Below are 15,678 nucleotides of genomic sequence, written 5' to 3'. Positions count from 1 at the left end.
GTCAGTGTCATGCAGTAGCAAGACACTTTTATGTCGAAATATTAAGTTTGATTGGCTGTTGTTACATTCGCATGGATGCAAAGGCATCCATGCGAATCAAGGTCACGATATGAATAAGCACATATTTTAGAAGCAATACACACATTGTGAAGTCTTTTTTGTAAACGAAAAACAAAGTTGTAAGGTATATCAATGCTGTGGATAAGTAGCCTACTAAAGACAAGTCTAGCATGTCCTGAACAGAGCTTAAAGAGTGTTTGCAGATGGAGTGGCCACTGCAAATTGATGTAATTTAATCCATTTTGCAGTCACGAACCTTTAGAATAATTATAAAAAATATAAGGATAATTTATCTTAAGAAATTCCGTTCATTTTAAATAGAGCTAGATAAACTTTTTATCAATTTTATTTGGTCACACGAGCCAAAAGGTTGAAACTGTTCGGAAAGTTTATGAAAAGCACGCGAGAAAATACAATTGTATTTATTCGCAAGATCCTTATCATGAATGCATGAATGACACAACCATTGTTAAGCAATTCTAACCATATCACATTTAACATAGTTATAATCTTGTTTGATTCATGCAAAAGTGATTAATGATGATGACCATTTGGAAGATCAACGACTGTTCCAGGTCAGTTACAGCACCGCCTACCGACATTGTGATGGAACTGCTGTTCTAGTGTACAACAGCATTTAAAATTTAAATGCCTCCCCCTTTAAAATAATTTCGACGCTAAAACAAATAGACCAACGACAGTAAGCTAGAGAATCAATCCAACCGGGGAATCGAAAGGTACTCTTGGGGAGAGGGTGGTGGGATGACCATACTGCGTGAAACAGGGGAGATAGACCACCTTGTTGGACATCATTGTTTCACTGCAGAGTGGACCCAAATATTAAAAAGGAAAAAGAAGTCCGAAATGAACGGGGTAAGTTCGCCAATGTGCGGCTTTAAAATTGCATTAAAATTCGCTGATGTTTAAACCCACATGTTGAAGATATGCCCCCAAAAATCTAGAGCTACGTAGGTCGTTAGCAAAAACTACCAAATTTGGACACATTTAGCACTAACGCTACCTGCTAGCCAGGCTAAACAGAAAGAAGGAACTAGCCAGCTTGCTAGGTAGCCTAGCCTATGAACCTAACCTATTAATATATGATTTGCTAAAGTTAGCTAGATGACTATCGAGCTACAGTACAAACACGGTGTTGTTTTAGTGGTTGTGCACAATACATGATCGCCATTTAGCAAACTAGTATTAGAGTCTCATAATGAAATGCAACGTGACAAGCTGTGTGCTAGCTAGCGTAGGTTAGCCAGTGAGCCATAATGTAGGCCATAACGAATCGTAATACAAATCAAGATGGAAAACGTTAACCAACAGATTCAGCAATTGTCGGCAAAGTTAGCCAGAAGAGTCAGAGGGACACTCTCTGACGGATCTCCCCGACCGAACGCAAGCAGTGATCTAATCAACTCTTGGGATGCAAATCTTACTGGAAATGTTATACAACGATACTAACCATATTAACGGACTAAACATAGTCTCTAGCCTCTATATGATTATGTTGTCCATCTTGCCCCTTATATCACAGGACATTGTATGTGGCCATTCCATCACCCTTTTAAGCCCCAGCAAGTCAAAGTCACCTGTCCATGATGAGATGACAATAAAACTAACTCAAGAAGGAAAGTGTCCTGGAAGATGTTCTCTGCAAAATGACACATCAAAGCCAGGAGATGGTAAGTTCATGTTCAGGGCATGTCAAAATATTTCCCTATGACTTATCTATCCAGGGTATGTGTGTATTATAACTGTCTGTTTTTTATGTTTCCTACAGCCAGGAGACTTAACCCAGCTAACTCGGATACCTGTGTTTTGACTCTGACTGAGAGGGAAGGTTGTCACAGTCAGCACCCTCCTTGCTGGACAGGAGACCTTGCCTCTTCTCAGCATCACTACCCTCCAGCTTGCCTTCGTTCCCCAGACGATCTCTCTCCTCCACCCAGCAACAACGTCATTCACAACCCATTCCTCGCCAACAACTCCGCTCACCTCAACAAGTACAGAAGAGGCATCCGACCTAGGGTCAAAGGGAAGAAGCCTGCGTTCAGAAAGTAGGCACATTGAGCATAACTAGCAGTTTGGTAAATTATTTATTTTTTTAAAGAAGAAAAAAAAAAAAGTTTTTGATTACATTTTCCTCATTTCTTTACAGTGCAGAGAATTCACAAAACCGTAAAGTAACTGACTACTATCCTATAAGACGAAGCTCCAGGAAATGTAAAGCAGAGCTGAAGGTAGGATTGGAGTCAATTTAATTTATAATGCATGTTTTCCCAGCAATACTTATCTTGTTTAAATTCAAACTAATCACAACAAATGAACAAAAAGAAAACAGTTCAATTAACAAAATGTATATATTTCTGATTATTATATTAAATATACGTGGCTATGCTTCATTGTTTAGGAAATGTTGGTATCAGAAGTGTATCATGCAAGTATTATACAGTTTTCTCTCTTTCTTTGTTTTTCCTTGCCAGTGTGAACAAAAGAAACACATTGATGATCTAATCACAAATGGGATAGAGGAAGGAATGGAGGTACAGTCTTACGTGGCATGTCATGCTTGTCATTTCTCCATAACTGTCACCTGTGTGCTCTGACATCTAATACCAGGGAGTCGGGTGGCTGAGCGATGGGGAATCGGACTAGTAATCTGAAGGTCGCCAGTTCAATTCCCGGCTGAGCCAAATGACGTTGTGTCCTTGGGCAAGCCACTTCACCCTACTTGCCTCGGGGGGAATGTCCCTGTACTTACTGTAAGTCGCTCTGGATAAGAGCGTCTGCTAAATGACTAAATGTAATATGAGTCTCGTTTTTTGTTACAGGTTCAGCATATAGAGGGGAAGGGAAGAGGAGTATTTGCAACTCAGAGTTTCCAGAAAGGCCAGTTTGTGGTTGAGTACCATGGCGACCTGCTGGAAATCACAGATGCCAAGCAAAGAGAGATGGAGTACGCTCAAAACCCCGCCACCGGCTGCTATATGTACTACTTCCAGTACCTGTGCAAAACATACTGGTAGGCCGGACAACAGTGCTTTTCATATACAGTCTGTTTACATTGGTTGCTTTCAAGTTAGGACTGAGCTATAGGGTTTGTCATCTTTCCATTTAGAAGAATACGCTACAAGCTTTGTCGTGTTTTTTTTTTTTTTTTTTTTTTGTATCCTTTCGTCTAGCATTGATGCCACAAAAGAGACGGGTCGCATGGGCAGGCTGATCAACCACAGTAAACTGGGCAACTGTCAAACCAAACTCCATGACATCAACGGCATACCTCACCTCATCCTTGTAGCATCTCGAGACATCGACGAGGGAGAAGAGCTGCAGTACGACTACGGGGACCGCAGCAAAGCCTCCATCGCTGCACACCCGTGGCTCAAACATTGATGGAGAGATCGGCTCAAAGAAAAGGGAAAAGCTGTTATTTCTTAATAGATTTTTTTTTTTAATGTAAAAAGAATTTGCCTTAGCATCAGAATGTGTAACAATTTATTAAGTGGGGCGGGGGGGGTAGTTTGTGTGCGCGTGTAGGGGTGTATACAAATGTTTTTCGGGGGGATATAATGACAAACACATCTAGATTGAAGACATCAATACTTTTAATATATATTTATCAGTATATAAAACATGCTAGTGTTTTCCACCACATCTCTTTTGTATATTTTGTATTATCAGTAGAGTGCTTCCATGGCATGCAGATAGTAGTTATAATGTTCTGCATTTTTATACAATGTTTTTCTTAATTGGTTGTGTGACAGTTAGTTGCTTAGCAATAATTATATTTATGGCACCAGAGACCCTCTTGTTCATGCAGAAAACAAAACTATGAGATGCAAACTATGGGCCCTCTTCAAATGGTTCTGTAAAACTGGAATGTGATTCCAAACATTGAAACACACTATTTAAAATGTTACCCTAATGCCATGCTGTGTGGGGTGTTTTATAAACTTGAACAAATCTGTACCTCTTAAACATACGAAGCGGTCACTTGACCACAACCAAATGCTCCATGTGAAAGTGTTTGAATAAGTCACTTTGCTTGGGTGAAGACATTGTTGAATAAACCTGTTTTATGCAAAAGCATCCTGTTCGGAATCTGGTTTTAACCTAAACTTAAGTCGATGCTGTTCCAAAAATGCAGAGTAGTCGAATGGTTTGCTTGTTTGTAAGTTTTCAAAAATATCGTGGGCAGACCCTGACCTTATTACAGAATGTCCAGAAGTAGGACCCATTTAATTACGACCTTAGTGGCAGAGAATGTCTAATAAATCCTTAAACCAGCTCTGGTAGTGGCTAACGCTTACAGAGCCAGACGGAGAGATTTAATTGATGCACCACCTCGAGATTAACGGAACCTTGTGTACAGCCACATTTTGACACGGCCTGTTTGCATTGATGCACATATTTGAGAACAATCTCTGGCGTCGACAGGAACTCTTTAAGCGTTCATGGTCAATGTTATTTCAAACTGTTAAGACGTCTAATTTAGACTTGACCTGTTCTTTCTACACTGCGGAGGCAGTACGTTGTTAAAACACGTAACTTCCGACTGACTAATATGAACGATTGGAGCCCAATAGCGAAGGTGTACGACCCGCTAAAAGCAGGTAGCATCGATGGGACAGACTTGGAACCCCATGACCGGGCTGTATGGAGGGCGATGTTTTCCCGATACAAGCCCAATAAAGGTGTGCTGGGAGATCCCCTTCTTACACTGTTCGTTTCCCGCTTGAACCCACAAACAACGGAGGAAAAGTTACGTGACGTATTCTCAAAGTACGGCGACATCAATCGGCTCCGCCTTGTGAGGGACATTGTGACCGGCTTTTCCAAGGGATATGCTTTCGTTGAGTACAAAGAAGAACGGTCTCTTGTTAGGGCAAGGAGAGAGGCCAACAAATTGGTGGTTGACCAAAATGATTTGTTCGTGGACTTCGAGCAGGAAAGAACTCTCAAAGGATGGATACCCCGACGATTTGGAGGAGGACAGGGAGGGAAAAAAGAGTCTGGACAGTTGCGGTTTGGTGGAAAAGACAGACCTTTCCGCAAACCGATAAATCTGGTGGGCGTCCCAATGAACCAGGACTGGGCAGACGGTGGGAGAGAGTGGGAAAGAGACCGGGAAGTTCGTCAGCGAGGGGGGAATGATTTCTCCTCAAGCCACGAGAGAGACACTGACCGGGCAAATAGAGGCAGAAGAAATGACCACGAGAAAACGAGAGACAGAGAGTACCACAGAGAAAGAAAAGATTTGAGCCATGATAGAGGGAGGGATGACAGAGGGAGGGATGACAAGAGACACCTGAACACATACAGAACAAGGGACAGGAGATGAACACCTGAGTTCTGAGATTGCTGAATCACATTGGGTGGAAACACATTTTGTTGGTTGGTCACCTAAACACCTTTTATAAGTTGAAGGAATCCAGAAGAGTTTCATCGTTAGTTTGTGTGTGGTATACTCTTGTCGTAACCTTTATTTTTGTGATCAGAATAAAGACCGTTTTACTCTGCAGTCGTGTAATTTCATTACACAAGTCAGGAAACATACAACACTGCACATTATGTGGCGTAATGGTGAACACATTATATTCTGGATCAGGCAATTCTTTATGTTTATTAAGCAGGAATTTTTGCACACTGTATGTTAAAACTTATAATGTTATACATTATAATTATACCAAAACTTAGGTTAGGCGCTGAGTAGTCATGTGGTTTTTAACCACAGGATAAAACAGGGCAAAACAGTTTTATCAGATTACAAATTCACCCCATAAAATCCAAATACTTCCCTTTAAATAGAATTTACTATCTGACAGAATTCAACACATCAGTAAACCTGCTCCCTTTGAACCCCTTCAGTATTCATTTAGAACCTTTAATACGAGTATCTTGCATCAGGAAATACATAACTTAACAGTTATTGTCAAAGTAACGGCACCAGTGCTTTTCGTTTGCCCTATTTGAGGCTGAAGGATCTTAAAACATCTAAAAGATATCGCCTCAGACTGAAGTGTTGAGTGATACGAGTCAAAGTTACACCATCTCAACAGCTTTCCATCATTGACTGCAACCTAAGTTTAAAAGTGAAACACAAAACAATTGTTGATCATTTTGCTTTATCTAGGATGTTACATGAGGTGAGTGGACAGGAGGGTTTAATGAACTTGCACTTTACTACAACCCCTTAACTGCCTGGCAATCATACTGTTGTTTGTGTTTTAACATGAGCTAGTCATCCATGAAAAGGCACAACAAAGCCAGAATAATACTTCATTAAGAATTTTTTTTACAATGTGTCTGCCAAGTGAAAACCATTGTTTTTAGGACGTTTTTTGTGTGAATTAAATACACTGGCTGCGCTGATTTCTACCAACAGGGCCCGATGTACATGTTTAACTGAGGACAATGAGGAAATGTTTGGAAAAAAGTGCCATGTTACCAGTAGACCTTGGCACGGACCTTGGCACGGATTTCCTTGGTAGTGTCAGGATTTTAATTTAAAAACATCTCACACAACCAATTAATGTGCAAATTTCAGTTACTCGTGTTATCAATTTGTTTAAAAGCCTTCACATCAGTGCCAAAACGACAAAGAGTACAAAACCTGCCAATGCTGGTGAACAAGGGGCTGAGCAACAATGCCCCAAAGCTGCCTGGAGTCACTATCTTACCACAAGGTCTGTGGGACCAGGGAATACATCAAGTCCATACCTCATTATCAATATTACCAATACAAATGTCAAAGTGAAAAATGTATCTACGTCTTTTCTGTCACTGAAACCTTCTCTGACAGGATTTGTCTCCGAAAATAAGCTTCCTGTATTCCACTTCCTGAACTTCCTGAACTCTCCTCACCGCGTTTGCTAACCTATCTCTTGGCCAATCACACACTTACGATCCTCCTGCCATTTGGAGCCTGCGTTCCCCATCGCTCTATTCTGAACAGTCCACTTGGGTTTCACTTTGGGATAAATAAAGATCAAATGCATTTTTAATGAGTCTCCTTCAAGCTGTCCCAGACCACAGGTCCCCAAAGTCCCGTCACCAAAAACATGATCTCCTCGTCTCACCCTGCCCGGGTACTGGATGGAGCAGGTAAGCACAAGCTGGGGATTAGAGTGCTTTAAGTGATGGACTGGGGTGTGACAGGAAGGGTGTTTAGAGTGACCTCATCAAGCGCTGCCCAGGATGACTAGATCTGCTGCAAGGCCTCCTGGGCCTCTTCTGTGTACACATCATCTTTCCGCGCCCAGGAGCCGAAGCTGTCATCAAACTGTGCGTTCCGCTGAGAGTTCCGCCTCTTGTCTCGGGAGAAAAAACTAAACCTGGAGGGGGAGAGAGAGAGAGAGAGACAGAGAGAGAGAGAGAGAGACAGAGAGAGAGAGAGAGAGAGAGAGAGAGAGAGAGAGAGAGAGAGAGAGAGAGAGAGAGCGAGCGAGCGAGCGAGAGTTTGTTACAAACCTTTGTTCAACAATGACTTTATGGTTATGTGACGTTATGGTGGTCGTAAAACGCTCAACATGTAATAATACTGTAATCATGTTAAGTAGTTCATGTTAATAATAAACAAATCGTCCCTACTTCACATGCGTTATTACCAGAACTGCTTAACTATGTCAATATTTTAGTACCATTTTATTGATTGATTGATTTTAAGTAATGTGACCATTAATATAATTAAACTGTGAGAAAATGTGTTTGGCTTTGCTTAGTGAAAGAAGAATTAAGATTCCTGGATGAGCCACCATGACTGAGGAAGGAGGAAACTATATACTGTAGAAGGTAATTCTCCAAATTCTGTTGAAATATTCGTCCTATGTTGAAAGATCAGTCCGGTTAAAGGAAGAAAGGTATCTTAAATTGTAATTTTGAGCTGTACCAAGATGTGCTCTATGGTGATGACAGAAACTGAATCTTAAACATCCATGGCAATTAGTGTTATAAGCTGCGGTCAGTCATTAAGTATTCTACAAACATTTTAGTGCATTATACAGGAGGGACAATAAGTGATTTTCTATTCTGACTGGCTGATTCCTTGATTTTGTCATCCCTGCATTGGGAAATGATTCAGAATGCCCCACAATCAGCAAATCAAAATACGCGCGTCTACGGAAGGTTGAGGGGCCCATGCGGGTGTAACAGACGTGGTCGCGCCACCGTCGGAGGACGTTTATCCACACAACGGATCGAACCCACCACCTTCCGACTTTTCCAGCGCGACCACTACCAGCTACGCCAACGGAAAGCTAGCGATCTACACCGGCTACACGGGCCCAACACATGCAGTGGGTGGAGACGTCCGAGCCTTCTAACAGAAGAGTTGCGTCAACCTCATAGACCATGATGTCATCATAGTAGCCAACAATAATCAAACAGGAGATTTGTTCCGGAAAACTGCTAGCTTGGTAGCGTTACTTTAAACGTTGTCTAGAGAATGCAGAAATACTGTACAAGCGAGAAGAAAACACCAATAATCATTAATAATAATGATAATAAATATATGTATATTACTCTGATAAATACAAACACAAGCAATGAAAGCCAGCTATAGAAGCTAACTCACAAGTTTACGATCGAAATGTTTTTCAAATGTATTGAAGCAACTCTTATACAAGGTGTTAGATGTGAAAGTAAGTGATAGAGAGGCCAACCAATGAAAATTGTCATACAAGAGACATGAGACGTCTGATTGGCTGTAAAGTGGGGTCATCTCGAATCAAGCCAGCTGCCACCATCGGCATTATGGCTGTAAAAATCCTGTCACACAGAAGTACATGGGTATAAACACACACATACATACCCACAAATAGTGGGAGAGAGCAGAGAGGGAAAGACAAGGACCGTATCCACCTAGTATGTTTCATATCAGACTTCTCACTACAGAGTGAATTCTAGAACAGTGGTGAAAATGTAGCTGTTACGGCCCTTAATACCTCTCACTTCACTGAAGATGAACCAGAGTCATGCCTTAGTTGCTTTAGTGTGAATATGAGCTAAAGATGGATGCGGACATGCCCCCCCAAATTGCCCAAACTATTGAAAGTCTGTCATCTCAGCAACTGCGTGGGCTATTGCTATTGATATATTGCGAGTCTGTGATTGAACATGAATTGAGACGTTTTGACTTATGTGTCTCAGATTGACTAAAAGGGCTAGTGTGTGTTTGTGTGTGTGTGTTTTTGCGACAGCGTGTGTTACTGTTACATACAGGCGCTTGATTCCTGACTCTGGCTGTGCATGGGCCCGAGACCTCAGTTCAGGAGAGGGTGACGAAGTCTGAGATCCAGTGTCGTCTTCCATCTCCTCACTGGAGACAGAGAAAGAGCAGACATCATCGTCCTCATCATCATCATCACCCTCATCACCATCATCACCATCTTCCTCATCACCACCACCATCATCACCATCATCATCATCCTCATCCTCATCACCATCATCACCATCTTCCTCATCACCACCACCATCATCACCCTCATCATCATCACCATCATCCTCATCACCATCATCACCCTCATCATCATCACCATCATCCTCATCATCATCACCATCATCCTCATCCTCATCACCACCATCTTCCTCATCACCACCACCATCATCACCCTCATCATCATCACCATCATCCTCATCATCATCACCATCATCCTCATCCTCATCACCATCATCACCATCTTCCTCATCACCACCACCATCATCACCCTCATCACCATCATCCTCATCATCATCACCATCATCCTCATCACCATCATCACCATCTTCCTCATCACCACCACCATCATCACCCTCATCATCATCACCATCATCCTCATCATCATCACCATCATCCTCATCCTCATCACCATCATCACCATCTTCCTCATCACCACCACCATCATCACCCTCATCATCATCACCATCATCCTCATCCTCATCACCATCTTCCTCATCACCACCACCATCATCACCCTCATCATCATCACCATCATCCTCATCATCATCACCATCATCCTCATCCTCATCACCATCATCACCACCACCATCATCACCATCATCATCATCATCATCACCACCATCCTAACCACAACGTAGCACCGACTCAAAGCGGCCTGTGTTTCCCGAGGTAAACCACCCTACCTTTTATAGTAAGCAATCTCCTCCTGTAGCATGAATACTTTGGCCTTGAGCTCGTTCCTCTCGTGAAGAACGTCCCTCAGCTCCTGCAGGGTGAACCTGGGCCGGTTGGGGTCCTTGGTGTCCAACCCTGCGGCGTCTTCATCGCACAGAGCCTCCTGCAGGGACACAGGGACATCACCCAGAGGAACAGGGGACGGACGGCAGGAAGGAGGGAGGGAAGGGGGGGCGGGAGGAAGGATACCTTGGTGAAATATTGGAACACGGCAGACATGTCCTCATCATACATCGCCTCCTGGTGGTACATGAGGTGAACTTCAACCAGACACCGGGGCCTTGTACCAATACCTCTGAAAATCATTCTTCCTAACCCCCCTTTCCTTTTCAGCCAAAAATATTTCTTTACACACTATGTTATGATCAAATTGGCAACCTGGATTATGGCGGGACCATAACCCTGTCCTGTGAAAACTCTTCAGAAAAGCAGTTTTCCTTCTGGAAGGTGATTATGAATCTGTAGGGGACGATTAAGCTTGTGATGTAATCTAGGAAGGGAGATAGGAAGGATGCAACACAATGATTCGGACCAGACCTGAAACTTCACAACAACTCAGTCCACTGCATGCAGCAAACAGAGCTAACCAGACATTGAGCAGACAATGGCCGCGTAGTTAAAAGGTAACAATGTGCTACTTTAATCGCCACTTTTTACGTCCTTTTGCGTCTTTTTTTAGACGGTTCAGTGAATACAAACATGCTACGCATTCAACTGAAATCTGTGAGTGCTGAAGGGCAGAAATAAGGGTTAGACATCTCAAAGGGTAGTTACAGGAAACTGTATCTCCCTCCTTCCTCTCATTTCTTTTACCCACACGTTTGATTTAGTAAGGAGTGAGGGGTCTCTGGTGAGTTGAACTACTGAGGTTGAAGTAAATCACACAGCACAACAAACATTTAACCAAACCCACAAACACATCCTCATGGTCAGTGCGGCGGCATTTCAACTCCGTGCTCTACGGGTGTTACTACCTATTAGATGCTGTGCAAGGGAGCAGGGCAGAGTTACCAGGGTTACGCCGAAAACCTAGCATCCGGCGCTAACCCAAGCTAGCACTACGAGATTACCCATAACAAAGCCGCCTCCTCCTCCACCTCCTCCACCTCCTCCTCACGGCCCCCAGGGTAGGGAGAGAGGGACGGGGGGCAGGGCTCAGGATCGTACCCCCCCAACAGCAGCTCAGGGGGGTAGTGTCTCTCTGGCCAGGCAAAGCTCTCGGCCCCTGTCAGCAGAGCTTCCGTACCAGACTGGGGAGGCAAGACGAAGGTTTTAACTCATCATAGATCCATCAACCATCTCTTTTGGTTTTCCTCAGACATTGTGGCAGCTGAAAAGAAGGTCAATTAGCTTCACGCCAGCATCCCGAGAGGAAAGTGAAATGAAAAGTAATGGAAGGCTAAGAAATTCCTGTAGAATCCTGACCAGGTCATAAGTACACTCGCTATCCTAGCTAGCTTGCTAGCCCGCTAGCCAGCCCTGGTGGGATCTTAGCCCTGCAAGCCAGGCCTAGCTAGGGCTAGCAATGGTGTGCGTGGCCTAGCCCCGTGATCAACGAAATCAACGGAAGTGCAGGTTCACACATTGACTTCACACATACGTGTTTCCTGTGCGATACCTGTGCTGGCGAGGGGGGCTGCGGAGGGGACTGCTCAGGGTCCTGGGTAGGCGCGTCGCCCTTCAAGCGCTCCCGCAGACGTGTCACTTCCTGTCTCAGCGCGCCCACTTCCTGTCCCTGCGTCTGCGCGCCGGCCTCCAGCTCCACCTTCTGCTCAATGAGGGCCTTGCCCTGGGCCTCCACCACGGAGATCTTATGGCGGAGGTCGTGGTTGATCTTCATCAGCCTGGACTGCTGCTGCTGGAGCTGGAGGGGGGGGGGGGGGAGAGGCAGACACAGAGGCACGCAATGGGGCTGTTTACCGACCCACGCAATCAATACACTCAAATCGATCGTGGTTTTGGCTCGACGGCCGTTTGTGAGAGGAGGGAGGGAGGGAGGGAATGAGGGAGGGAGGGAGGGAGGGAATGAGGGAATGGAGGGAGGGAGGGAATGAGGGAGGGAGGGAGGGAGGGGGGAGGGAGGGAATGAGGGAGGGAGGGAATGAGGGAGGAAATGAGGGAGGGAATGAGGGAGGGAATGAGGGAGGGAATGAGGGAGGGAGGGAGGGAATGAGGGAATGGAGGGAGGGAGGGAATGAGGGAGGGAGGGAGGGAGGGGGGAGGGAGGGAATGAGGGAGGGAGGGAATGAGGGAGGGAAGGAGGGAGGGAATGAGGGAGGAAATGAGGGAGGGAATGAGGGAGGGAATGAGGGAGGGAGGGTCTCACAGCTTCCACGTCCTCGTTCCTCAGCGTGAGCTCTCGGTCCTTGGCCCTGATCTCGTCCCTCTGCTTGTCCACCACCTCCTTGAGCTTCTTCATCACCTGCCGCTCTCTCTCCGACATGCCTGCGACCAAGAGGCGGGGGAGAGGGGCTCAGGGGCCGACACAGACAAGACCTCATTTGTGTGTTTGTGTGCGTGTGCGTGTGGGCTTGTGTGTGTGATTGACTGCGTTGGAGGTAGAAAATGACGAGCACTGAAGCTCAGTTCCTGTTTGTGAACGCATGCTGGGTTTAAAATAGCTTCCCCACCCCCCGGCCCCCCCACACACACCCTCTCTCTCACACACACACCCTATCTCTCACACACACACACACCCTCTCACACTATAAAAGTATTTGTCACAGATTCCAGGAGCTCAAAATACACTGTGACACACAGCCTGATGTTGTGGATGAGATTAAACCTACAACATAAGTTGTTTCATAGAAACTGCCCGTGTGAGTGTGTGTGTGGTATGATAGTATATATTATAATTGTATGTGTGTGCGCGTGTGTGTGTGTACGTGTGTGTGTGTGTGTACCACAGGTGTGTTGAGGCCTGAGGCTGCTCTGTCCCTGCTGTGCTCCTCTCTGAGGAGAGAGCGTGTCAGGGGGACTGGAGCCCCTCTGTAGCATCACGTCAGAGCCAGTCATGCAGCGAAGAGCCTGGCTCAGACTCAGAGACACAGAGAAGGCCTCCTTTGTGTGTGTGTGAGGGAGAGAGAGACAGAGAGACAGAGAGACAGAGAGAGAGAGAGAGAGAGAGAGAGAGAGAGAGAGAGAGAGAGAGAGAGAGAGAGAGAGAGAGAGAGAGAGAGAGAGAGAGAGAGACAGACAGACAGACAGAGAGACAGACAGACAGACAGAGAGAGAGAGTTCCTCTTTTTGGAGCCAAACTGACCAGATGGGCACCTTTTCATCGGTTCTTTTTCCTCCTTTCGTGAAATCAACTTCCTGTCTGGGAGAGGTGAAAGGTCAAAGGTGAAAGGTTAAGGAGTTAGAGGAATCCTCACCCTCATGCCTCTGGAGGTCTTCCTCACTCAGGGGGTCTTTGATTGACCGGTTGGTGAGGAGGGCCTTGTTGTCCTCCTGTAGCTGAGCGATCTGGGACAGGAGATCCTGGGCCTCTCCCCTCCACACATCCTCCACCAGCTCCAGCTCCTGCACACACACACACACACACACACACACACACACAGCCATTCACACACAACCATACACACAACCATACACACACATGCACACCCACACAACCATTCACACAACCATACACACACATGCACACCCACACAACCATTCACACAACCATACACACACATGCACACACAACCAAACACACACACACATGCATGCATACGTACATACACATGAAAACCACACACACAACAACCCACACGCACCCAACACAACACATACAACCACACGTACAACCACAGAACCACATACATACATACATGTATACACACACACCATCCTGCTGTGTCAGTGTCACAAGCTAGTCATAACATCTAGTTTACAGCAGCTATTCTGTAAGAGCTGCTGGAGTTTATGAGTAAACCCAGGACTTTCTCTGATAGGAGATCTTACAGTAAAGGCTTGTGATCAGTAGCAAAGGTCTGGTATATTTGATTTCTGTATGATATTAGACCCCTAACCACCCATTGAAGACAGGACTCCCTGCAACGTTTCTAGGTGATTGATTGTAGACCAAACATAAAATGGAAAAACACAGAAACATGTGAGTGGAATTATCAATAATTGGCTTATTCGAGCGAAATATAGCCCAGACCTTGTGTATAGCCTATTCATAGCCGTAATTGCATTGACATGATACTATAATCTTTAGTAATAAAACTGACATCATCACATTTTGGTAGATAATCATAATCATTCGTGTTCAATCGTCTAAACTATAGCTTACTGACCTTTTTGTGTTTTTTCTCTTTCTCCAGACGTTCCATCCTCTCCAAGCGGAGTTTATCCAGTTCCAGCCGCAGTTCCTCAGTCTCCGGGCTGATGTTGTTGCGGCTGACCATCACTTCCAGTATCTCCAGGACCCGCACCACTTTCGGCATGAGCCTCGACAGAGCCTCGCAGCCATACTGGTCAATGATCCGCTCAAACTCCTGACCCACCACTGCGGCTATATCGTAAACGTCCATAACCGTCAAATCTGCGACGTTCTTTTCCAACGCAGACCCAAATTCCTCCATGGTCGATGTCTATCCGGTACCAAGGCACTATCCGCCTACCGCAGTCCCTCCCGACTTTCCTATTCTATTTCCTTCGTCACAACAAACTTCCTTCCCTTGGAAGAAAACTTTTGACTTTCGCTCTAATAACTTGATCAATATCTATATTTAGTGATCTTCATCTCAGTATTAACAAATGCAATTGTCGTTTTTCTAGTAGCTTCTAACATTTTTGTTAGTATGATTTGTTAAAGTTGCTATGATAGCCTACAATAGGCCGGTTCCTATTGCGGTCCCACTGCCAGCGCGCCGTGTCTGTCCCGGTTGTGGTCAGATTTCAGTTTGTATTGCGCATGTCAAGAATGACAGGCGGATGAGGTCGCTTAAAAAAAAAAAAAAAACGTAGGGTATCGTGTATAGACTCTATAGTGTAAACTTGTGGCTTAAAAAAAAAATGCGCCAGTGGAGAAATAAATATTCAAACGAGTTAAACAGTCCTGACAGATTTAGTACACTTTATCTATGGTAATGAGAGCCTTGAGGTAGAGGGATGAGGCCAATCAGATCAGGGAAATCCCATCTGTCTTCACGAGCCTTATTGTGTATGTGCCTTGTTAAAGGTAGCATTACATTTATGTTACATTTTTTATTCATCATCAACAGCCATTATCACCCTTCTCAAGTGTGAAATTAAAGAATTATATTTACATTTCTCTGAATTTCATTGACATAAGATTTAAAATGTTTTAAATAAAAAGAGTAAAAGGGAAGATAATGATTAATTTATTACACTTATGACATTACAAGCAGGCACTTAATACAGACAGGGAAATATTGTCCATTAGTTGGATATTTAGAAAATTCCATAAATGTCCAGATTCAGGATTC

General features: G+C 44.5%; 4 protein-coding genes across 7 annotated transcripts in view; 2 read left to right on the top strand and 2 right to left on the bottom strand.

The window, feature by feature from the left end:
• The first annotated feature begins 646 nt into the window (after positions 1–646).
• Positions 647–3,477, top strand: kmt5aa (lysine methyltransferase 5Aa). The gene is made up of 7 exons (XM_047017912.1): positions 647–933; positions 1,601–1,748; positions 1,847–2,123; positions 2,225–2,306; positions 2,550–2,609; positions 2,898–3,088; positions 3,249–3,477. The coding sequence occupies exons 1-7, from the start codon at positions 823–825 to the stop codon at positions 3,457–3,459; spliced, it is 1,080 nt and encodes a 359-aa protein (XP_046873868.1). The 5' UTR covers positions 647–822; the 3' UTR covers positions 3,460–3,477.
• A 976-nt stretch (positions 3,478–4,453) lies between these two features.
• snrnp35 (small nuclear ribonucleoprotein 35 (U11/U12)) lies at positions 4,454–5,668 on the top strand. Its single transcript, XM_047017947.1, has one exon. The coding sequence runs from the start codon at positions 4,631–4,633 to the stop codon at positions 5,405–5,407; it is 777 nt and encodes a 258-aa protein (XP_046873903.1). The 5' UTR covers positions 4,454–4,630; the 3' UTR covers positions 5,408–5,668.
• A 13-nt stretch (positions 5,669–5,681) lies between these two features.
• rilpl1 (Rab interacting lysosomal protein-like 1) lies at positions 5,682–15,143 on the bottom strand. Of its 4 annotated transcripts, XM_047017945.1 has the most exons (9): positions 14,524–15,141; positions 13,612–13,759; positions 12,564–12,682; positions 11,856–12,101; positions 11,308–11,487; positions 10,427–10,477; positions 10,186–10,340; positions 9,284–9,382; positions 5,682–7,400 (listed from the first exon to the last, which is right to left on the bottom strand). In XM_047017945.1, exons 1-9 carry the CDS (start codon positions 14,809–14,811, stop codon positions 7,268–7,270), a joined length of 1,419 nt encoding a protein of 472 aa, XP_046873901.1. In that variant the 5' UTR covers positions 14,812–15,141; the 3' UTR covers positions 5,682–7,267. The 4 variants fall into 4 exon arrangements, with proteins under 4 accessions (XP_046873901.1, XP_046873898.1, XP_046873900.1 ...); XM_047017942.1 differs by lacking the exon at positions 10,427–10,477 and having other exon boundaries at positions 5,685–7,400; XM_047017943.1 differs by lacking the exons at positions 5,682–7,400; positions 10,427–10,477 and adding an exon at positions 7,536–8,832 and having other exon boundaries at positions 14,524–15,143.
• Positions 15,144–15,310: 167 nt separating this feature from the next.
• Positions 15,311–15,678, bottom strand: part of LOC124466155 (huntingtin-interacting protein 1-related protein) — a 7,561-nt gene continuing 7,193 nt past the window's right edge. Inside the window, exon 22 of the mRNA XM_047017858.1 lies at positions 15,311–15,326. Within this exon, the coding sequence (XP_046873814.1) occupies positions 15,311–15,326 (16 nt within the window). The remainder of the gene's footprint in view (positions 15,327–15,678) is intronic.

The sequence above is a fragment of the Hypomesus transpacificus genome, unplaced genomic scaffold, assembly GCF_021917145.1.
Source record: "Hypomesus transpacificus isolate Combined female unplaced genomic scaffold, fHypTra1 scaffold_84, whole genome shotgun sequence".
Taxonomy (NCBI): domain Eukaryota; kingdom Metazoa; phylum Chordata; class Actinopteri; order Osmeriformes; family Osmeridae; genus Hypomesus; species Hypomesus transpacificus.
This window is presented reverse-complemented; position numbering and strand designations above follow the sequence as displayed.